Source organism: Rhinichthys klamathensis, unplaced genomic scaffold (genome assembly GCF_029890125.1).
Source record: "Rhinichthys klamathensis goyatoka isolate OS25496 unplaced genomic scaffold, OSU_Roscu_1.1 h1tg000557l_1, whole genome shotgun sequence".
NCBI classification, from domain to species: Eukaryota; Metazoa; Chordata; class Actinopteri; order Cypriniformes; family Leuciscidae; genus Rhinichthys; species Rhinichthys klamathensis.
In genome coordinates this window covers 2,022,879-2,046,991 of record NW_026607025.1, presented here as the reverse complement: position 1 = coordinate 2,046,991, position 24,113 = coordinate 2,022,879, and the positions used below count along the sequence as shown (strand labels likewise).

The 24,113-nt window shown below is 39.7% G+C and overlaps 1 protein-coding gene across 1 annotated transcript in view; it reads right to left on the bottom strand.

The window, feature by feature from the left end:
• Window positions 1-8,618: 8,618 nt before the first annotated feature.
• cspg4 (chondroitin sulfate proteoglycan 4) overlaps window positions 8,619-24,113 on the bottom strand; it is a 59,553-nt gene continuing 44,058 nt past the window's right edge. The window contains exons 5-10 of the mRNA XM_056239284.1: window positions 16,272-16,448; window positions 14,239-14,437; window positions 12,725-12,856; window positions 12,413-12,573; window positions 11,825-12,008; window positions 8,619-11,427 (exon numbers count right to left, since the gene is read on the bottom strand). Of these exons, the coding sequence (XP_056095259.1) occupies window positions 9,641-11,427; window positions 11,825-12,008; window positions 12,413-12,573; window positions 12,725-12,856; window positions 14,239-14,437; window positions 16,272-16,448 (2,640 nt within the window). The 3' untranslated portion in view covers window positions 8,619-9,640. The remainder of the gene's footprint in view (window positions 11,428-11,824; window positions 12,009-12,412; window positions 12,574-12,724; window positions 12,857-14,238; window positions 14,438-16,271; window positions 16,449-24,113) is intronic.

Here is a 24,113-nt window from a genome sequence, read left to right as displayed (position 1 = left end):
TCTGGAAAGCAGAGAGGTTCTGGAAAGCAGAGAGGTTCTTTAAAGCAGAGAGGTTCTTTAAAGCAGAGAGGTTCTTTAAAGCAGAGAGGTTCTTTAAAGCAGAGGTTCTGGAAAGCAGAGAGGTTCTGGAAAGCAGAGGTTCTTTAAAGCAGAGAGGTTCTTTAAAGCAGAGAGGTTCTTTAAAGCAGAGGTTCTGGAAAGCAGAGAGGTTCTGGAAAGCAGAGAGGTTCTGGAAAGCAGAGAGGTTCTGGAAAGCAGAGAGGTTCTGGAAAGCAGAGAGGTTCTTTAAAGCAGAGGTTCTGGAAAGCAGAGAGGTTCTTTAAAGCAGAGGTTCTGGAAAGCAGAGAGGTTCTTTAAAGCAGAGGTTCTGGAAAGCAGAGAGGTTCTTTAAAGCAGAGAGGTTCTTTAAAGCAGAGAGGTTCTGGAAAGCAGAGAGGTTCTGGAAAGCAGAGGTTCTTTAAAGCAGAGAGGTTCTGGAAAGCAGAGAGGTTCTTTAAAGCAGAGAGGTTCTGGAAAGCAGAGGTTCTGGAAAGCAGAGAGGTTCTTTAAAGCAGAGAGGTTCTGGAAAGCAGAGGTTCTGGAAAGCAGAGAGGTTCTTTAAAGCAGAGAGGTTCTGGAAAGCAGAGAGGTTCTTTAAAGCAGAGAGGTTCTGGAAAGCAGAGAGGTTCTTTAAAGCAGAGAGGTTCTGGAAAGCAGAGGTTCTGGAAAGCAGAGAGGTTCTTTAAAGCAGAGAGGTTCTGGAAAGCAGAGAGGTTCTTTAAAGCAGAGAGGTTCTTTAAAGCAGAGGTTCTGGAAAGCAGAGAGGTTCTGGAAAGCAGAGGTTCTTTAAAGCAGAGGTTCTGGAAAGCAGAGAGGTTCTGGAAAGCAGAGGTTCTGGAAAGCAGAGAGGTTCTGGAAAGCAGAGAGGTTCTGGAAAGGAATGGTTCTATTAAAGAGCAAGCGCTAGATCGGCAGTGAGCTGTGAGGTTCAAGAACAGAGCAATTGTAGAGTAGTGAAGTTGTTCCAGATCAGTTTATAGAGCAGAGCCATTATAGAGAAGCAAGTTAATTAAACAGGCGATTCTACAGAATAGAGTAGTGGGCTTATAGAGCAGCTTGCTTGTAGAGCAGTTCAAGAGCAATGACATTTATGAATAGTGATATTACAGATCACATTTTATTCAGGTTATAGATGTAGATGAGTGTTAAATCATGGAACAGTTCAATAGTTCAGGCTCTAGAACACATAAAGCAGGACGGCCGGCGCTCTTTTTAAACCCTGCCCCAGTCTGAGTCAATAACATCACTGCCAACGAGTCTCTGTCCTGTTATTTGCCGATAAAATCCTGGGCGTATTATTATAGGTAAAAACAGTAAATAGCCCGATCCTGCTGTGACGACTCACCATCTTCAGTGTTTTCTGTATTCTTCCACTCTATCGTGGTTCACAATGTTCTGGGAGAGACAGAGTGATCTAACCCTCACATAAATTTATTATTATTACAGAAAGAAAATGCTATCTGACATGCAATGTTTAGAAAACACTTAAAAATAAAGCAAACAATTCTCTTCTTGAGGGGTTTTGAGGTCTCTGGAGATAAAAAGTTCTTCATGTTACATTAAACTGTATGTTGAGAGCGTTTAAGTGCCTTTCCAGAGCTCATTGCTCAAACTATCGGTCTACCCAGTCCCAGACTGCATACCATCTCTGTTATCCCTGAGCATCATGAAAGAAGCACTATGGAAACCAAAGTCCCTGCAGTACAGAGACAATGACGACAAGTCTTGGATCACATACCCAGACATGTAGACTCTAACTAGGGCAATACACTTAACATTTCCTGCTGGTTGCTTTCTTGCAGAGAACATTGAACTTTAATCCCTTTAAACCTATTAATGCATCAGACCACCGTAAACTCATTTGACCATTACAATAGTGTTTCGACCAATAAAAGGCAAGATTGCGAGATGATTTCACAGATTCTGTGGTGACCTCAGATGGAAACATGGGTGTTGTAATAGCAGACTGGAAGCTAATTTAGGGGTTGGAAATGTTAACACATATGCAGGATGTAAAAAAACAGAACTGCGAGGCACATTTCACCCAGACGGGATGCACAGAAGGAGAAGGGGCCCTTGCATGTGATGCACACATGTTTTGGGTCAAGGAAATACATAAACTGCAAATTTGCTTGGTTAATTAGTGGTGCTTGCTATAAGGCAAGTATCCCTATTACTGTTGCTCATGTGTTCAGTAACTGATTTAAAGAATCCCCTAAGGCCCCATCCACACTACTGCGTTTTAGTTTAGAAACGGATAATTAAAACGAATACGATCTCCGTCCACACCAGCGTTTTAGCTGCGTATTAGAATTGATCTCCGTCCACATTAAAACGACTGAAAACGCGGATCACGTGACCATTCACCAACACTGGGCATGCTCGTGCCGGTGTAAACACAACTTCATTGATAAAATTATCCCACCATGCTCTGGGTTAACCCCAAACCGACGCTCCATGTACGGCCAACGCCGCCGCTACACACGGGAATTGTCACAGATCGCTCGAATATTAGCTTGACTCCGGCGCATGTAGGCAGTTATAGCGCTGTAAAATGCAGAATTTACTTGTACAACAGCTGCTAGCAAAGATATACGCCATGACACCCAATCATAGAGCCGAGCGTGAGCTCTACTACGTCATCGTTTCTAAAGTTCTCTGTTTTGACCCGTCTACACTAAAACGCCCTCCGGAGATTCAAAACGAAAAACGGATCGGCAGCGTTTCTAAACTTCTCCGTTTTAGTGTGGACGGGAGGTGCAAACGTAGCAAAAGGTCTCCGTTTTTAAACGAAAACGCAGTAGTGTGGTGGACTCCAATGTATACAACCATGTAAAAACGAAAATGTTTTTCCTTTCCGGTTTCCGCGTACAGACGGCAATGTTGTCAAAACTATCGCCGTTCACAAAATGACTAAAAACGCTGTATTCTGCGGCCAGGCCAGTAGTTGGCGATGTCACAATATTTCCCTAACGTTCCGGATATGGTTCCCATTTGGTTCTTTTTTGGGGAACCAAATAAGAACGTTCTAGTAACGTTTTCTGAAGGTTATTATTTTTTTTTTTTGCAATCTAAAGAGAACCTTCCCAGTACGTTTCCTACATTCATAGGTTTTATTTTAATAACATAATGTTGTGCTGAAATGTGTCATAGTAGGCTATATTTTGCAGATACCCTTTATTAAAACCTGGATTAGATCAGTCAAAATGAATTATTTTCTGATAAATCTAAAATTAATACTCATTTTAAAAACAATAGTCATTTAATTTTGCTGACTGACTAACATTAGTTTATCGACCTCTTTTTTAAATAATTGCATGATTAATATTTACAAGAGTAAGTAGTTTGATTTCAGAGAGATTTGACACGTCTAATAGAAGAGAACATAAAGTTAACTGAGAAGTTTTTGTGTACTGACCAAAAGAGAGAAGCACGTCCCGCTAATTCAGTGGTATGAATGTAATGTTATCCTGAATATAATTTATATTTAAAAAAAAAAAACGTATTGTGTTGAAGTCGTTGTTTGGCGCTTACCGCAAAATCTGTTACTGTAGCCTACAGTGATATATAAGTTACGAAATCTCACATATCGTTGGATAAAATCAACCTTATTTAGTCGTTCATATGACGGTTTATGTGTTCAAAACAAGATTGTAGTACTGATTATTGACGTCTGTAGACTGAACACGTAATGCACATGACGTCACCGTTTTCACAAATTCGCATTTTTGTAGTTTACACTGAGTCGATAACGGTATTGTTTTCAAAAACTTGCTCTTTGAATGCCACTTTCAGGCCCCCGTCACACACACACACACACACACACACACACACACACACACACACACACACACACACACACACACACACACACACACACACACACACACACACACACACACACACACACACACACACACACACACACACACACACACACACACACACACACACACACACACACACACACACACACACACACACACACCAGCATTGACACATCTGACCACTGACAAGAGAGAACGACCTTTCGTGACCCTGCTCTTTTTTTTCTCGTCCCTAACATCTGCCTTTCTTTCTTTAAGACTGAAAGACTCAGCAAACCATGAAGACCTTCTGCATTTCTATGCAAATGTTTCCGGTTTCTGCATTTGAAAGGTGCAGGGCGGCAGACAGATACATGGCAACAGGCACGTTGTCATGCTGGAAAAGAACAGGAACCTATTCTTTTAAGAACGCTTGTCTAGGTAGATTGCATGACTGTACACTAAGTTCTTGAACTTGCTATAAGGTGAATCTGAAATAGCCAATTAATTAGAAGGGGGTGACTGCATACTTTTGCCTTTAATTTATATATTTAATTTATATATTTATATTGACATCATGCATTGCAAGCACTTATCTAGCCTATATAGATCAGTGATTGCAACTAACTTTAATCACTCCATAATGAAAAAAAAATACTCTCAGTATCTAAAACCACTGAATGAATGTCTGTTGAGAATATTTACTCCCCTTTTCTGGGTTCAACATTTTTTTTTAAGGTGGGTGTGTGGACTGTATTTGGAGCGCGACCTGATTGGCTGGTTGAGCTGAGCTGTTTTGACTTTGATCCATATGGTGAGACACTTCAAAACAAAAGTCTCTCAGGGTAAGTAAATAGATAAATTAGTTCTGTTTAAACACAATGAAAAGATCTGTAAATGGTGGCTATGTAATAAGCTGAACACATGCATCTCAGCAACAGTAACAAGCCTATGAAGTGTTTGACAGTGAGTCTTATTCCAAAGAAAGAGCCAAGAAATTGTGAAGAGAGAGCGAAAAGGCCGCTGGTAGGAAAGAATGAGCGCAGATGAGAGCGAATGAAAATGATGGGCACCCTTGCGCCATCTGGTGGTCAAAAGCAAGCATTGCATACTGATTGACATCAGTTATGCTCATGTTTGCTCGCTCACGTGAAGGTATATTGATATCAGAGCCCGTTGATATTTAACTAAGCACATACAAAAGACCTGAACCGGAAGCGATTTCGGACGTGTTTTACAGAACACGGAAGTTTATTTCGCATAACCCCCATTGTAGTGCTAAAACCTACTAAAATAATAATAATAATAATAGCATTACATTAAATATAAAATTGTAATATTTAAATATATATAAATTGCCAACATTTACATGTTTTAATTACTAAAATATTACTTCTATTTATTATATATTATATATTATAAATGTACATTTTTATCATGTAAAAATGTGTGGATGCATAGTTCCAGAAACAAAAGCAAATCCAAACAAAGACCTTTTTTCCACTTTTTTTTTTTTTTTTTTTTATTTTATGTTATTGGGACCATGACATATACCTTTTTTCTATAGGGACATAATGCATTGCATGTTCACAAACTTTTAAAAGAGCAATGACTAAACTGAATATAGATGCTAAAAATAAATTATAACACTGGAAATGAAAACTCTCACCCACAAATGTAATCTTTAAAGAGCTGGAGGAAAGTGCATTTTGATTCTCATGACAGGTTTTTGAGATTTGACATTATATATTTACAAGCTAACAGAATCCAAAGACACAAAAATTGGGGTTGTATATTTGGGGTTTAAGGTTGACATATCCCCATAAATACCCAGAGAACAAACACCATTGATGACCTGAGTTTTCATGTGATCTCAATTCTGCTCGGCAGAAGCACAGATATAAATGTCCTGAGAGGTCACAGATGGGATATCATAACCCCAGGATATGCAGTTAATACTAGCTTAATGAAGAAAAGGGAAAATCAGATCAACAGTGATATCAATTCCATATGCAGTACCTTGGGAACCGATCATGTATCTCTATAATTAAACTCAGGAATGATGAGGAGGAATTGGTCTTTGATTATAAGGAACGTCGCTATGGTCAGATAAGAAAAAATAGCCAAACAACCAATTAAAACATCTAATTACATTGAAAGCCAGTGATATGGGCAGTCTTTTGGTAAACTTTTAAGGAATAGAAAATGAAAACTACTTATCCTCAGGTCGATCCAAACCCGTAAGACTTTCTTATCCTCTCTGGAATTGATTTAGCACAATGTTAAGGATGCTTTTTCCATTCTAACAGTGCCTAGCACAACAAGAAAAGTAACATAAAGGTAAATTGATTAAATTTAAGTTACACTCAAATATTAAGTTGGGTAAGTTTATGTCAGAATTTATGTATAAGTTGGGTAAATTTATGTCAGAATTAAAATTTTTTTGGTGACCTATTCCTTTAGCCACACACATATGCAATCACTTCAGATATATATTTTTCTCAAACGACAGATTTATGTAAACCCTAGACGTAATTTTGTCAAACGTGTATGCTCAAACATACGTTCACTCAACCATTTTCCTGTAATTAAACCTAAAACAAAAGTTGTGTGAACTGAACTCGGAAAAACAGCTCTGGAAAATAGACGCCGCAGCCTGAGGAATAATGACCTCATATCTTCCCTGCAGCCAATCAGAACACAGCATGAATACAGCCTCTGCTGACTCACTTCCTGTCCGTGGCTGCAGTTCTGGAGGAGAAAACTTTACAGTTCTTCAGTGCCTGTAATCAGTGCAGTGGATGAAAGCATTTACGGACAAAACAAATACAACAGACGGAGTAGAAAAGATAGATTTATAGAAAAATAACTAAAAGCATTCAGTAAGGCTGTTCGTTTTACTTTCGCACGACTGATATGATGATTAGTAAACATGAATTCTCATTTACACTCTTGATCCATCAAATTTTGCAGCACTGGTTATGTGTCAAAAGTGAGAAGTATACATGGCTGTGAAATTTCTCTACTTGATCAGGCATGATATGATTTGGCACTAGCACCATAATCTGACAGGCACGTCCGTTTCATTTTTCCACCTGCATTATGGCCTTTCAAATTATACTCTATTGACCACACTATGACTGTATTGCAATACTCCGCCTGACCTGTAGAGGTCAGCCCAAAGTTGTGACTTCTTTGATTTCACTGCTCTGCAGTACAAAGAATAAGTTGCTTAGACAGCTAAAGATGTCCTTATACTCTTTCAAATGAGCTGTATAAACACGAGTACTTCGGACTTCCTCACATATTCATCCAGAGTTTTCCTACATTTTCCACCTTCTTTGGCTGGTCAAGCCACAGCCCATCTATAGCTGCTTCCTAAAACTGATAAATGCTGCCTTCGGAGGATGCATTCCAAGGTAGGAAGACATCAAGGCATGAAAGATACCTTCATGTAATCGATTTTTTAAGGCAGCATAGATGTATCCTTCGCTGCCTTTGATATCCCACAATCCTGTGCTTTCCATTCTGTGACAATTGAGCTAAAAACATAAAGATGGCAAGTTGCGGTTGGTGGTCAGTTTGTGTGTAAATGTATGTTTTTGACCAACGTTTTCCACTTCTGATATCATTTATAGCAAGAAATTACTATTGTAGTAATTAAATATTTGCTTATTTATAATCAAAGCTCGCTTTATTTTGCTGTAGATCATTAAACCGTTACACTGCCTCAGAGATCTGTCCGAAATCAGTTTCGTGAGGTGCTGTCGTACGCAAACGCTGCCTACCAAGTCATTGCCTGATAAGGCAGCGAGGCAACAAGTCAGCCGCCTAAGCTTTCAGACGCAGCCTATGGCCCTGTCCCAAATGGCGCACTTCATGTGGACTTTCGGTCTTGTGGACTTAAATTGCACGTGCTCGCCGAGTCTACGAGTCCGTAGGCCGTCCCATTTAGCATTTTAACGCTCTGAAGTGTGCTCAGCAGCGCCCCTTTGTACCCTTGAAGCGGTCTTCCGCAAAGCCCGCATAGATGCAGACTCCACGCACTTTAACTACCCAGGAATCCTTGCGAAAGACAATCAGACAACGGATGGGAGGAGATTTCGCTCACGGACAATTGTTAACATGGCTGAGAAGAAAATATTTAAGTGTAATTATCATTACGGTTTTTATGACAAGTTTATACAAACATTATGATCATCGAGCAGTGGTTGATGTCTCAAACATAGGCTAATAATAGCGAGCTGAATAATACGATCGCATTATGATTCATTAAATAAATAGAACAGAATGTCAGGGCTTTACTGAGTCATATGTAAACACAACAACAATAGGCAGCATATTTCCCCGAACCTGTAGCTCCTGTCCATAACAACAATCAGACCGTCTTCCTGTTTCCGGCGTGATGATCGAGTCTGTCCCAAAAATACCTCTCAATGCGCCCTCAGGGACTCGCGCTAAGGGCCCTATAGGTCTGCACTACATGACGTCACCGAAGTGTGGACTCTGAGGAAGTCCACAAGTCCGGAGTGTGCCATTTGGGACAGGGCCTATGAGTGTTAACACCTAGTGCACCACCAAGTGCCTCAAAATTGCGCAGACCCCGCTTATGGTGAAATTTTTATCATGCACACTGAAAACAGAAAACCAAAGCAGGCTTTCAGCTTAAGAATATTATGACTATTATGCTGTCAGTTACCACAGAAAAAAAGTTCTTAAGCACTTGCAATGGGTGTCTATGGGGTAATGTATTCCAAAGGATTTAAAATCTGAAATTGAACTATATTACCTATGTTATTTGAGCTGCATAGTTGTATAACTCAGTGTTTCCCAACCCAGTTTCTAGAGGCACACCAGCAGAGGATATTTTCAAACTCTTGCTACTCAAACACACCTGATTCAACTGATTAGAAACTTCACAACCTGAAATAAACTGTTCAGATAAGGAAGACATCCAAAATGTGTACTGTTGGTGTGCATCCAAGAACAGGGTTTGGAAAAACTGGTCTAAATGCCTTTTGTCGTGGGACTACATTTCTAGCAGATGAATTTACTGATGTAAGTCAGAGTTCCCAGGCTTTACACAGTCTTAACTGGTTGAAGTTTTGGATAACTTTCACAGACAAGGCTAGTAAGTAATTTTTACATAGCAGTGTCGTGTTAATGTTGTTTCTACACTTACGTGCGTATTTTAACGTTTATCCCGGTGCAAATACTTGCCCCATAGACTTCCATTATAAGTGTGTGACTTTTTGTTATTTTCTCAGGTAATCAACGTCATGTAACAGATGCTGTTAACTTGTATTGAACTCAGAATATTCCTTGAAACAAGTGATCATAATGGTGCCAAATTGTCAGAACAATTTTAAATCGCACAATGTGTCCCGAAATAAAAACAGGCTGCTTGAAAAAAAGCGCACATATATTGATCAGTGTTTAAAAGCAACAAACACAAAACATAAACGTAAGTAACACTGAAAAATAAGATCTTAACTCACTTACTGCCTAAACATACATAGAATGGATTGTTCAAACATACGTTATGTTCTTGTCCAAAAGTACCTTAAAAATTGGTTAATTCAGCCTTAGCTGAAAAATGACCATGTGACTATTAGATCATCAGCACACACACACAGATCTGGTTGTGCCATCTAAGAAACCCTAAACTCAGATATGTGCGTGCTGAACTTTAATTCATAAGCATCAATAATTGCAAGAATGGCAAGAGAACTGTATAACACTGACTGGAATGATTCAAGGCCTTGAAAACACAAGTGTCCGGTCGCCTCCCCATCTCAAACCCAGTACTGATTCTTTTTCAGTGCTGGGTTTGTTGTCCGACAGTGCTGTATTAACTCAGGATCCGCCCCTTTGGAGTCCATGTTTGACATGGGGATGTTGTTTGCAGGATCGGTTTTCCTAAAAGTCTCCTGACTCACATCTCCATTCTTAGGCTTTGCTGCCACTGTTTGGACATTGTGCTTCCCCGTTTTGTTGCGTCGGACCAAGTAGTATGCCAGTAGTGCGGCCAGGAGTATGAGAAGGAGGATGACAAGGATGGGGATAAGGATAGCCCACAGCGTGTTTCGTCTAGACACCACAGGAGTGGCTGCAGTGCTGCCAGAAGCCACGTCACCATCATCTCTCCACCTGGGCTCGGATTGACCCATTTCCTTGTCGGAAATGGACACCGGTGGAACTTTGAGCAATGTGGCGCCATACACTTTTGAAGGGTCGTAAGGAACAACCTGGAAGGGCAAAACACACTCTGCAGGAGGAACGCCATGCGCCTTTAGGAGGAAGCGTGCTTCATCTTGACCCCCAGTTGTGTTTGAGATCTCCAGAGCTACCCGTCCTTCATCCAGGTCTCGTTGGGTGAAGGACCTCACTGGTTGGCCATCATCTGACCCGCCCCTCTTGATGAACCGAGCTCCTTGAGGTTGTTGGATTATGCTGAAGGTTGGAGATGTTCTGGTCTTGTTGGCAAGAGGTGTAGCATCCAACAGCTTTCTGTCTACCAGTACAGTAGCACCTCTGGGGAGCAAGGGATTCTGGGCCACCTTCGCCAGTGCTTTCACGGTAATGTTGAGAACTGAGGACACGTTCGCTGCTCTGCTTCGGGCCACAAAGGCCACGCTGTCTCTCGGTGAGGTGGACTTCACGAAACGGACGCTTACTCTTCCCTGTTTAATCTGATTCTGCGTGAAAGCAGAGGTGGGCTGTCTGTCCACCATTACAGCTGCATACTTTGGGACGTTAGTAATCTTATAGAGTACATCCTCCTCAACGGGACCCCCAGTGGAGGTGCTCAGCATGTCCTCAGTGATTAGTGTCTCATCGTCTCCCTGTATGATTTGGATTTCCGGAGCTTTGTTCAGTATCAGAGACTTGGCCAGGATTCCTATATGCAGTGTGTGCGGGTCCGTTTGGTGTTTCCCGTCAGATACTGTAAATTCCATGAAGCCGTTGGACAGACTTCCATCGCTGACGAAAGCAACCCGCCCATTGTTGATGTCTTCCTGGCTGAACTGGTTAATCCGGTCTCCGGAGTCAGTGTAGATGAGATAACCATTAGCTGGACTCTTGGAGATGGTGAATCGGACCTCGTCCGGTGTGCTGTCCTGGTCGACAGTTTTGAGGTAGTTTTTGGAGATGATGGTCGTGGAGCCCTGTAGTGCTTCTAGAAGAAGGTCCAAGCTTGCCAGTTCTGGTGGGTTTGAGTCTCGCCGTCTGATGGAGATCAGGAAGATCTCCTCCAGAACTACAGCACCGGGCTGAACTCTTGGGTAGAGGCCACTGGGGTTCAGATGGACACGGAAAGAGAAGCTATCAGAAGATGCTCCAGAGTCATCATGATAGTACTCCAGATCACCACGAGCCACCTCGTCCTGCTGGAAATGGGGAGCTTCACGGCGCAGGTCCGAATCCCCTATAGTGAGTCGTCCATGAACAGGGAACCGATGAACTTCGTAGACGATGACCTGCCCCTTCCGCTTCTGCTCAGGCAAACTGGCAAGCAGGTTAGAGGCATCCAACACAGAGTTGTCGATCACTTTAGACTGACCCTGCACCACGGACACACCTGCAATACATTGACAAAACTACATTTAATTGCCAGAGATGTGGCCTAGAGGTTAACATACAAAAGGGTTCCTCAAATACGGCCTTGCAGAGACTAGCTCAAACCGTGGTCAAATTCACCAACCTGTAATTTTCTAGTTACTCTCTCAAGACCTTGCTTAAGTGTCTTAGGATTGGAGCTAAACTCTGCAGAGAAGTGGGCTTTCAAAATCAGATTTGAGGAACCCTGGCAAACAAGCTCCAACCACATTGATTCCTGCAGTTTGAATGCAGCATGCAATGTGTCCTAATCCTGTCCCCACTACATTTGCCAATCATTCTCAAGTCTTCTGTTCAATGTTGTATCAAATGATAAAGGGCACCAGCATCAAACCTCAACTCATTTAATTGGCAGCTACCTTTGTTCTTCCAGAGTTGAGAAGAGACGTTTCGATTGGCTGCATAGTACGAGACAGTGACTGGCAGGCTGTGATGCAGCACTGTTGCTGGAGGCGATGTGAGAGTCAGCTCGACAGAATCTTTCAGGACCCAGAAGGCCTCAGACGGCATCTGATGCTCATAATACACAGCACCTGCATCCAACTGAACACACAAGCAAATACAAATAATAATTGGCCACAACCTATAACACGGTCTGTAAAACAGCTCAAACTCGGCCACTAATTATAGCAATAAATGAATATAGTTTTAGTTCTAAAGGTGAAATAGGTGCACATTTCATAAGTTGACCTGACCGTAATGAGAACATAGTGCTTCCCTCTACTGTCCGCTAATAAGATCTTCACATACAATGGTGCCCTCTTGTGGTCAATGATGGAATTACAACGGAAGAGGCTTTATTGATAGCATATTGAGGGATTTATGACAATGCCTAGTTTTTCAACTAGACAACTAGTTTTTCTGACAATATTATCCTAAACCATTCTAAAATGTTAGCTGTAAGTGTCACTGTTTTCCTCTGTTCACAAATATACAACATTATTTACCTCAGTCTGTGTGAATCTGTTGATCTCTTCAAACTGTCCAAGCTGGTTAGGTTTGATTATTCGTCCCAAGCGAGGAGGTTTCACCAGTGAGTATGTGATTTCATCACCGTCTTCACTTGTTATAGCCCTCAAAATATTTCCACCAATCACCTGCCTGGTGCCTGACAAACATCATCAAACAAATCACATCACTTCACTGATTCCTTCAAGAAAACACATTTTAGCAACTATAATTGACCTATAAAGATATTTCTTTTGACCCAGAGAGAGAGACAGGTGTTTAGATTTAAGCTTGGGACGTGTGGTGCCCACCTGGGAAGACCATGAGTTCTCCCTCTGCTTCCATTGAGATGGTGAGCTGTCTTGCCTTGACAGTGAACTGGTAGAGTGGTGAAGTGTGTTCTCCATCAGTCACGGTGAAGCTGAACCCACCCGATTCTGAGCCTGAGATCAGACACAAGCAATCATATTCACTACATCATGTTACACTCACAATAAAGGTTCTTTAATGGTTTCTTGCAGCACATCAGATTTATCAAACTAACCTTTTTATTATCAAGAACCATTTTTGGAGGAATAAAGTTCTTTGTGTTGCTATATGGTTCTTTGGAGACTGTAAAAGGTCTCAATTGTATGCCTTCAGTGTATTGTAGGTGCTAAGGTGTTTTTGAGTGGTTTTTAACATGTTGCAATGTAGTTGTTAAGGTATTCTGAGATGTTTTTATCATGACTTGCTGTATGCTATATGATTGCTAAGTTGTTCCGAGTTGTTTTTAGCGTGGTGTTATGTAGGTGCTAAGGTGTTTTACATTTTGCTAAGGTGTTCCAAATAGAGTTCAGCAGTCAGGTTCCGGAAGTAAAAACTCTATTTATTTTCTACACAGGGAAATTGATTTTTTTAATGATAACAATAGAAACCTTTTTAGACAGCCCTATTGTGAGCTACGATGTTGTTAATCGATGGTATTCGCTTCTGTTGAAGCCGTGAGGCCGCATTGTTCCTACTTGTGTGCAGAAAATTCCACCAATCAGAGAGTCGCTACAAGCAGATCTCATTAGCTCCGCCCACTCCCACTCTCAAAATACTGAAATATTTGCATGTATGTCCATACAGTATTTTGTAATAAATATAAAATATATCGTTTCTATAGATATAATCAACATTTTTAAATAAGTAGTTTTTTTATTTCTTAATTGTTTTTACCTTGAATATTCTGTTCACAATGTTCTTTCTCTCACTAAAGCCATTAAGTACTCACTCTTTTACCTTGTGTTTTTGTCCAATTTTCAAATACTTTTTTTGCTTCAAACCAAAGATAGTAATGTTATAATTTACCTTGTAGCTGGTTGGCTTGGTTCATGGCTTATAACACTTTAACGAAGACTTCCTAAAAAATCCCTATGGGAGAAATGAATGAAAGAAATACTTCCGCTAAAAAAGTGGGCGGGCGCTGTTGCACTTTATAGTTTTTTGCATGCTGCTACTCTATATGATTGCTAAGGGTGTTCTGATGAATTCTGAGTTGTTTTAAGCATGTAAATGATATGTAAGCATGTGGCTGCCAAGTCATTTTGAGTGGATTTTATCTGTGCAGTTTCTAAGGTGCTCTGGCGGGTTTTTAACATCTTGCTATGGTGGTTAGGCCTTGAAAATGGTTGTTAACACAATGCTAGGTGCTCTACATGATTGCTTACATGTCCAGGCCCAAAGTCTCTTTTCTGGTCCATCCTCAGATGGCCTACTGCTTTCTCTGTAGTAGTTGATATTTTATTCTGTTTTTAAAGGTTTTAAAGGACTCAATTCAAAGAAATTGATGTCAACCCACCCGAATGAGTGAATAAAACCTCTCCATTATTAATCTGAGCCTGGGTGAAACTGTCCACACTGTCATGTGGAGACACTTTAAAGGCAACAATCCCATTGCTTGGCTTCTCGATGGAATACACCAACTCCTCTGGAGGGGTGTCCAGATCATCGCTGCTCAGAATATTGGCTGTGATTTCAGACTCCTCACCGACTAGGAGCTGAAAGGAGAGAGCACACACACAGACAAAGAGAGATAAACAAACCAATAAACAAAATGGAACAACTAAACTGTTGTTTTCAGAGGTGTCTAACTGTCTGGAGTTGTTGGGATGTGAAAGAGGCAGTTATGTCTCCTCTGATAGTGCTCTAATGGATGTGTAATGGACAAGTTGCGGAAAGACATTCTTAAACGATCAAATTCAGCTGGGAGAGTGCAGGGCTGCCACACATTTATCTGTTCCTGAATGCTTTCACTGCCTCCATCTACCGCTCTCATGGGAGACCGAGTGTAGAAGAGGAAGAAAAAAATGGAATTGAGTAGTGGTGCCCTGAACAGAAAGGTCCACAAGCTCATTATCATTTAGTAATCTAGTTTTAACCTAATGTGACCTTCAAGATTTAAGTGCATGTAAAATCATCTCCTTTCCTCTTACGAGTGCTATTTAATGGGGGATAATGCAGTGTCATTACCAGGGTAAATATTAGTCATACCAGATAACTCACTGTACTGCCCCCTGGTGACCATTCAAAGACCTGTACATCATTTTCTGTGTAGTATGTGCATGGGCTTCCACTAGATGGTAGCACTAGACCAGAGTACAGTGCAACTGAAATTTATGAAACAAAAATCTCCCAAATTGGGCTGGAAATTGCTGTTTCTTCATACTCAATATTTAATAGATGTAACATGGATCAGAGGCTGCATGGCAAATCAAATCCCAGCATGCTCTGCTGAGGCCTGCTTTGATGGGAAACCGCAATCTCTCTCTGATTGGACTGGTGTGTCTGATATATTACTGTCTGTGAGTGTGTGTGTTTGTGTGGATGAATCTCACAAAAGTTTAATATTTCATACCAAAAACGAAAAAGAAATTTAAAATGAAGCCATTTTAGGAGAATTAGGATTTTTAGCACTTTATTATTGCAACAAAAAATGTTTTTTCATATTTATATTAGTGCTGTCAAATCGATTAATCTAGATTAATCGCATTTAACATAAAAAGTTTGTAAATATATGTGTCTGTATATATATATATATATATATATGTGTGTATGTGTGTGTTTATACACATTTATATACATACATACACACACACACACACACACACACATATATATATATATATATATATATATATATATATATATATATATATATATATACATATACAAACTTTTATATTAGATGCGATTAATTGTGATTAATCGATTTGACAGCACTTCATTTATATATAGCCTATTATACATTTAAATCTACTATATATATATATATTTTTTTTTTGGTTTTTGGGTGAAATATAATTGGGTTATCTCATTATTATTGTAATTATACAAACATAATTATTGGATCATGAGTGTGTGCCTGAGACACTGTGCTTGTAAATTGTGTTTACAATTTTGGAAAGAGCAGGTCTGAATTTAGATCTTCTCTGTTATTATCATTAGTAGGCTAACCATTGAAAATTGAGGTGTTCTCGATGAAAGCATGTCTGATACAGAGACAGACAGAGAGAAAGTGCATGCGAGAGAAAGGGAACTACCCGCATGTGGAAAAACACACATATCATTATTTTACATTTTGCGGGAGTCAAGCGGCATCTCTGATTGGTCCTTTTCCCTTCAGCCCAGAATCTGAATTCTTGCCACCGTCATGGTTTTCCAAAAATATGAGTTTCCAGGGCGACCAGAAACCACAGACAGCATCGAGCAAGCACTGAATGACACTCTGTGTTCCAGGCGGGAGTCGCTCTGAATTTTCCGACTACGTCTCTGTTCTAGAAGCTTCATTAATGTTTAAAACTGGGAAAATAGACTGACGGGCAGCTTGTGTACCTCCAGACCAGTGTTGCGTAGGATGCGAGGCGGTTCGTCGTTCACAGGGAGGACGGTGATGCCGACCGTCAGGGACGCACTCTGGCGGGTGATGTCAAAAGCGGACGCCATGAGAGTGAAACTGTCTTCTGTGGTCTCACTGCTGTCATGGTAGTAGTACACCTGTCCCTGTTGTACCTGAGGATACACACGACACAACAGATGTCAGAAATCCAATCACACACATCCCTTTTCTGACCATTAGAGCATTTCAGGTTTTACAGTGGCTTTATTTAGTCATTTTCCAAGTGAAGGAGGGACAATAAAAATGTCTGTGGATATAGATTCCCTCCAAAAAGATCAAATAAACTATTGGCTAGCTCCTGGGTCATCACACACATGACCAGCGTCGGCCAATAGTGAGCCGGCGTTCTGACTAGAATCCAGAAGCGCTGCACTGTTTCCACTACGTCAACAGCGTAGGAGAATGACATGGAAGAGAAGATATTGTTGAATAAAGTCGCTATTTATTTATTTTTGCGCACAAAAAGTATTCTCGTCGCTTCATAATATTAAGGTTGAACCACAATAGTTACATGGACTATTTTAACAATGTTTTTACTACTTTTCTGGGCCTTAAAAGTTGCAATGACGTTGCTGTCAATGGAGGGACAGAAAACTCTCAGATTTCATCAAAAATATCTTCATTTGTGTTCCGAAGATGAACGAAGGTCTTACGGGTTTGGAACGACATGAGGGTGAGTAATTAATGACAGAATTTACATTTTTAGGTGAACTAACCCAAACTAAAGTTCTTGCCGCGAGTTCTTTTTTTTTCCCGCGGGTTGATTAGCTACTTCTCACACAAACTTACATTTATGTCAAGCTGAAGTTGTGAACATGCCTAGGGCAGCTGGCCAGAAACAATGGTTTATAGTTAGAAGAGTTTCAAATGAATATTTTTGATGGTCCACTTTAGACATTCTACTTGTTACAAGTAACTTTACAACTACATGTCAACTAACTCTCAATTAATAGACTGTTAGGTTAGGGTAGGGTAGGGTAGTTAGGTTAGGGTATGAGCGCTGATCCAAGTGCGCTGGTGAGATGTGAACGAGCTATAAGTTGTGATAAGGTGAGCGCGAACAGCAGGCTTGGATCGGCGTTCGTAGATCGACTGGTAGAGACTGTTTTTCAAAGATGGCTTCTGCCTGTATACGCGAAGTTGACTGTATGTATAAAATATCTTCTTATTAAACTGTCTGGACACTGACAAAGTTCTCAATGCTTCGGTTTGAAGGTAGGGACCCTCATTATGCTACCGTGCAAGTGTGGGGCTATTTTGAGCCTTGTTAGTGGTATTAACAAGCGATTTTTATTTGTCATTACTCTATGCCCAATATACTAGCGTTATACTAGCTTTATAGGCTAAACTGTTTTTAGAGATAAAACTATTTACATTCGATAATCATGAAAACAAATCTCAGATAACGGTTGACTAGGTAACAATGTGTAATTAGACCAAAGGTTCATTTTGCGCCGGAGTTCTCCTTTAAGTTAACATGTAACGTTAGTTGCAAAGTTACTTGTAGTCAGTAGAATGTCTGTTGGGGGAGCATCAATATAAAGTGTTAGCAGATATTAAACAGTCTACTAATACTCTAATGAGAGTTATTTGACATGAAGTTGCAAAGTTATAGTTAGTATAATGTCTAAAGTGGTCCATCAAAATAAAGTGTTTTTCAAGCGTCAACTGAGGCAGTCATTCACTTGCATTATATGAACTCACAGAGATGGATTATTTTCCTCAAAATCTTCATTTGTGTTTATCTGAAGAGTGAAAATCAAGTGGCTTGGCATGAGGGTGAGTAATAATATATGAGAGTATATTTATTTTGGGTGGACTATCCCTTTAAATAAACAAAAATCTACCATGGTAACTGTAGTTCCTGTTTTCAGGATTGTTTCATGTTGCTAATCAAAATCTTTGTTTGTTTTCCTGTATTTTTTTGTCGTTGCCATTTTTATTTATAGTATAGAAATGATGGAGGATCAGAAAAAAATGCATTCAAATCACATTAACCATGACTAAATGTCACATGTCAGACTCAAACGTATGTTCGAGCATGTGCTCCAAACACGAATCCCCAACTCCAACTTTTTATGTATAGAATTAACATGGTTGTGATTGTGAATAATAAAGCTGTTCTTCCATGCAGACAGCAAACAAGCCGTTTCTCCGTTGGTTTCATCACATAATTAAATGTACATCAGTCACACTAAAACGATTTAACGTGGGTGGTCAGGAACTTTTTAAACAAAGCGCAGATTTGGTCAAACAAACATCATGCAAAACTGCAGGAAGCCCCACAGCTGCGAGTGTGTCCTGTGAAACTGAAGTGTGTTAGTGCGTCCGGCGCAGGAGGTCAGACGTCTGCCGTATGTCACATGCTGTACAGATTTTAACCCACTCCAGATGATCAGAACCTAAATGCACATATACTGTACAAACTATACTACAATTACACTTCCATGACCACTCACGTTTTCTTTAGAAAACATACAAATATAGTTGCACCACAACTCAAAGTGTCAGAATAGCCAAGAAAAGCTGTGCTTCACCTCTTTCTGCCATAGTTTAGTCTGCATAGTCTCCTGTTTGTGAGGAAATCCATAACTTATGGCGACTATTTACGGAAGTTGTCATTTGTAATAGAGGTGAAATATTTATATGTAATGATTTTTATTTTTATTTAGAGGAGGCATTAAAAGGAGACAGAAGACCGGGAACCATTTAATCAGAAGCTGTTTTCAAATTATATATGAGCAATAAAAAACCACAAATATAATTCTTAATCTATCTATCTATCTATCTATCTATCTATCTATCTATCTATCTATCTATCTATCTATCTATCTATCTATCTATCTATCTATCTATCCATCTATCTATATCAGTGCTGTCAAACGCTAAAAAGTCACTAATTAATTGCACATTTTTATAATTAATCGCACACTATGTATAATTAATCGTGATTAATCGCACATAACAATGACATTTTTATTATATTTTATATTGTAATAATTAGTGCTGAACGATTAATCATATCGCAATCGTAATTCGCGATGTAAAGCATGCGATTATATGACGCAAAATACTGCGATTTTATATGAAATAAACAAATTAGGGCTGTTAACGCAGCATCTATTATTTTTTGTCATCCTTTGGCTAGTGTTACATGATCCCGCTCTTATTCATGCGAATGCTTTAGTTTAAACCATTCAGCGAGACAAGTCAAAAGAGAGCGCGCTGCCTGTGAATGTCCTGACTGAAAGACGCGCGCCAGTATCACGCGCATGCACAGACCGCACGCCAGAATACAGTTCTCTTTCCGCTCGAAGTAAACGAACAATAACACACACAATTATGCCAAAATGTCATTTGTCGAGTGTCTTCATAACATAAGAGCAGTCTTATGATGGTCGTAAAGAGTTGAGAGAGAATAAGGCGCGTGTGAGATCCGCGTCTCTGTCAGAAACTCTTAAAGGGCCAGCATTCAATAATGCTTTCTGTCAGTAAAGTTAATCAAAGAACAAAGGGAACAGAGAAAAACACTCACTGCTCTTGACCAAAGAACGTGTGTAGCTTTAAATAGGATTTTAGTCCATATAATTTATCATTTATGTAGCGCAGACTGTTTGATAACTTTATTCAATTTCTGTATATGTCCTACCTCCTGTAGACAGGAAGAGCACAGGTAAATATGACATTTATTATGGGTTTATGTGAGGATTGTTTGAAGTTCACTTAAATTCAAATTAAATTATTTTTTATCCAGACATCAATGGCTTATTGATCATTATAGGTGTTATCAATCATTTAGTTGTTGCTAGTTTGAGTTGAGAAATACACATTTCAGAATTATCACTAATCTGTGTGTGCATTTTGCTTTAGAACCAAGCAAGTTGACTTATGAAACCATTTGTTTATTATATCGCAATCGCATATCGCAATATTGACCTCAATAAATCGCAATGACATTTTCCCCAAAATAGTGCAGCCCTAGTAATAATTTATATTGTAATAATTTTGAATCCAAGCAAACTTAAAACAATCTTTACAAATAATTAATCACAAAATTAACATGTTAATTTTGACAGCCCTAATACACGTGCACACACACACACACACACACACTATAAACAAGTCTTAATATTGTATGCAAACATTTTCGGTTCCCATTTACTTCCATTGTGTGAAAAAAAAAAAAATACGATGAAAGTCCATGCATGGGAACCAGAACTTTTTGGTTACCAACATTCTTTAAAATATCTTCTTTTATGTTCCACAGAAGAAAGAAAGTCATAAAGGTTTGAAACGACATGAGGGTGAGTAAATGACATACTTTTTATTTATGGGTGGACTATCCCTTTAATATCATTAATATTAATATCAGTTTGATTTTAGGTACATTTGATGTACAATTTGATTTACTAAACAATTTTGCCACTTGTTTTAACTGGAAAACAAGTAAACCGTCTAATTAACTTCGTAAGAAGCCATTTTTGCAGTGTATAGTTTAATGTGTCACAGCAAGTATGCTAACCGTTAAGTCACAAGCTTTGAGAAAACAGAAGCTTTTGTAGAGAAAACCTGAGCTTCATTTCGTTTCTGCCGCTGTTTAGTCAGTAAATCGTTGTGTTTGCCAGGAAATCAATACTGTTAGCGACTGTTTACAGAAGATGTCAATTTTCTAACACTGGTGAAATGTTTCAGGTAACATCTTAGTGGCTGAGAATCTTTGTTTATTTTATGTTTGACCTTTTGCCATTTGATTAATATTATAGTAGAGAAAGGACAGGAAATGAGAGGGAAAAGTGGGAACAAAAGAAACAGCAAACGTCATGACTCTCCTGTATGAATACCACGGCCCATTGTTTCAGAGTGCGTGTGCTAATGCTAATCATAATGTTGACGTCAAAGGTCTGGAGTCGAATTAAACTCTAAGTACGTTTGGGCAGCAAATTCATCCGTCACTCGGCAGAATCAAGTCAAATTGGTCACAGATGTCAACATTGACAGGTTTTATGACTTAAAATAGTTGAAATAATCCTTGATAATGCTAATGCTAAAAAGAACAATGTAAATATAAATAATATTAAAGGGATAGTGCACCAAAATAATGACAATTCTGTCATAATTTATTCACCCTTGTCGTTTCAAACCTTAATGACTGACTTTCTTCTGTGGATCTTAAAAGAAGATATGCTGGTTTTCAATCCGTTTCGGTTCCCATTGACTGAATTGTATGAACAATTGTCCATTGTATGAACAAAAATACGGAAATCAATGGGAACTGATGCCGCGTTCCAGGCAACCTGTAACCCGTGTTTTTCCAACTCGTAACTGGGAGTACATCGATCTAGTTCGAGTTCACGGATGGGAAGTCACGGGTTTGACTGCCGTTCCCGTGCACTTTCACGGGTATAAGGTTGGAAAAACACGGGTTACAGGTTGCCTGGAACGATGTACTCCCAGTTACGAGTTGGAAAAACACAGGTTACAGGTTGCCTGGAACGCGGCATTAAACTGTCTGGTTTCCAACACTCGTCAAAATATATTTTATGCTCCACGGAAAAAAAGAAACTCATACAGGTTTGGAGCGATAAAAGGGTTGGCCAATGATGACAGAACTTTCATTTTTGGGGTGAACTATTCCTTTATTATGTCCGTTTGTCAGCTATACATTTGATTTACTATTGCCAGAGCCGGCTCTCCCTATAAGCGAACTAAGCGGCTGCTTAGGGCCCCGCCGCCACTAGGGGCCCCCCTAACTACAGATGGTAGTCGCCGGCGTCGCCGCCCAAATTGTGGGGCGCGCCCAGAGACGTGACAGGTGGGGCGCGCTAACGGGAGGAAATTTTCTTTTTTATGCCTTTATATCTTTATTCGTTCATTACGAGTCAACTTCATCTTTGCAGCGACGCAGAAAACACCAGTTTATTAATAAACAATTATGTCTCCTTGCTATTTTTTACACATTCATAATCATTAGCCTACTTTTGCCGGTTCGTGCGCTTGAGTGCGGCTTTATAACACTCATTATCCTGTATAGCCTATTTCAGTCATTAAATCAATATAAAGGGGCGATTTGTTCTGATTGATTCTATTTTTGAACTTGATACATATTTTGACACAGCTGCACTTTTATTTTCTCTATTTTTGAATTCCATGCAAGTTATGACACAGCTGCACTTTTATTTTCTTTATTTTTGAACTTGCTGTTATGTTATTTGATGTAGATAGTTAGTTTGTATTTAGATACTACTTGTTACTTCAATAAATTGGAACATTTTAAGCTTGTTGCGTATTTCATTAGCATTGTGTTGGGGCGATGGGGGCAGTGGGGCTTGAAAATTCCCCCTTGTCCAAAGTGGGGAATGACCGAAAAAGTTTGAGAACCACTGCGATAAGTCAACCAACCGTGTCAGATCGTTGTCTTCCCTGGACTTGGAAATTTGACCGCAAAAAATGAAACGAGTCTATCCATCGGGTGCAGAAAAAAGAAAAAAGAAGAATGTTTAAATCACTTTAAAAGGAAGCAAAGAAATTACTGGTCCAACTTCTCCCTCTTTTTAAAGTGTGGAAAAGGGAAAAGAAGTTCAAAGATCGAGACTCCAGCAACACCTGTACTAGTATATTCAACAACTTTATTGAAGATTTGTTAGATTGGGGTTAGATTGTATACAGTTGCTGGTTTGCGGTGGCAATACTCCATTATTTACTGCAAGGCAGGGCCCCAAAATTATCCTGCTTAGGGCCCCCAGATTTACAGAGCCGGCCCTGACTATTGCCACTTGTTGTCCAATGTAAAATCAAAGTATTCAAGGAAAAGGCCAAAGGTCTGAATGAAGCAAAGAAAAGCCGTTTCAATTTTTGCTGTTTAGTTTGTAAATCGCTGTATTTCTGAAGAAACTGATAACCGTTGGTGACTATCCACATAAGCATGTATGTAGCAGAGGAGAAATGTATTCCAGATTGTTTCATCGTGAGATGCTAATATTCTTCCTCTCGCTTTCTTTTTGAAGCCCTGAGCTGTTTTGAGATGTTTTCAGCTCGGTGCGTTGTGAATGTTTTCTGCTACGCTGCACCGTAAGCTATCATTACAATCTGTCCCCTGGTGTGGCAGCGGTGACCGCCGGTACACAAACCAACCGCTGACTCCACAACACAGAATAAAGAAACTCCACATTCGGCTGGTAATGAGCATGATGCATACGTCTTTAATTTAGGAACAATTCCGCTTTTGGTTCCATTCCTGCCCAGTAGTTTAGCTCCATATGGTATATATTAGTTGTGTTACAGAAAGCATTGCATAACCGAAGAAAGGAAACGTAGAGCACAGGACTGCAAGAGCCAGAGCGGTTAAGACATTGTGTATTAAGATGTTGAGTGAAACGGCTGCACACAATGAAGTTATTCTGACAGCTGGACTAAAGCCACCACAAGACATTGATTCTGAACTTCAAATTCAATCTGTCCTCCATCTGTGATCTCTCTCTCTCTCTCTCTCTCTCTCTCTCTCTCTCTCTCTCTCTCTCTCTCTCTCTCTCTCTCTCTCTCTCTCTCTCTCTCTCTGATCTGAGAGTTATGTTCATTGCAGAAGATCTGTCAATCGAACACCACTCATGTCCTGCTGCGTCTCAATCGCTGAAAGAAATATTCAGTCATTTTCAACTTCAGACCTTCAAAATGTCTACGCTGCTGTTTTCAATAACAATAAAAGCATATGTGACTTGCTTTGTCATTTTGAGGCGCATAGTTTTTGACAGAAAAAGTCAAATCGTACATTTATACCCCAA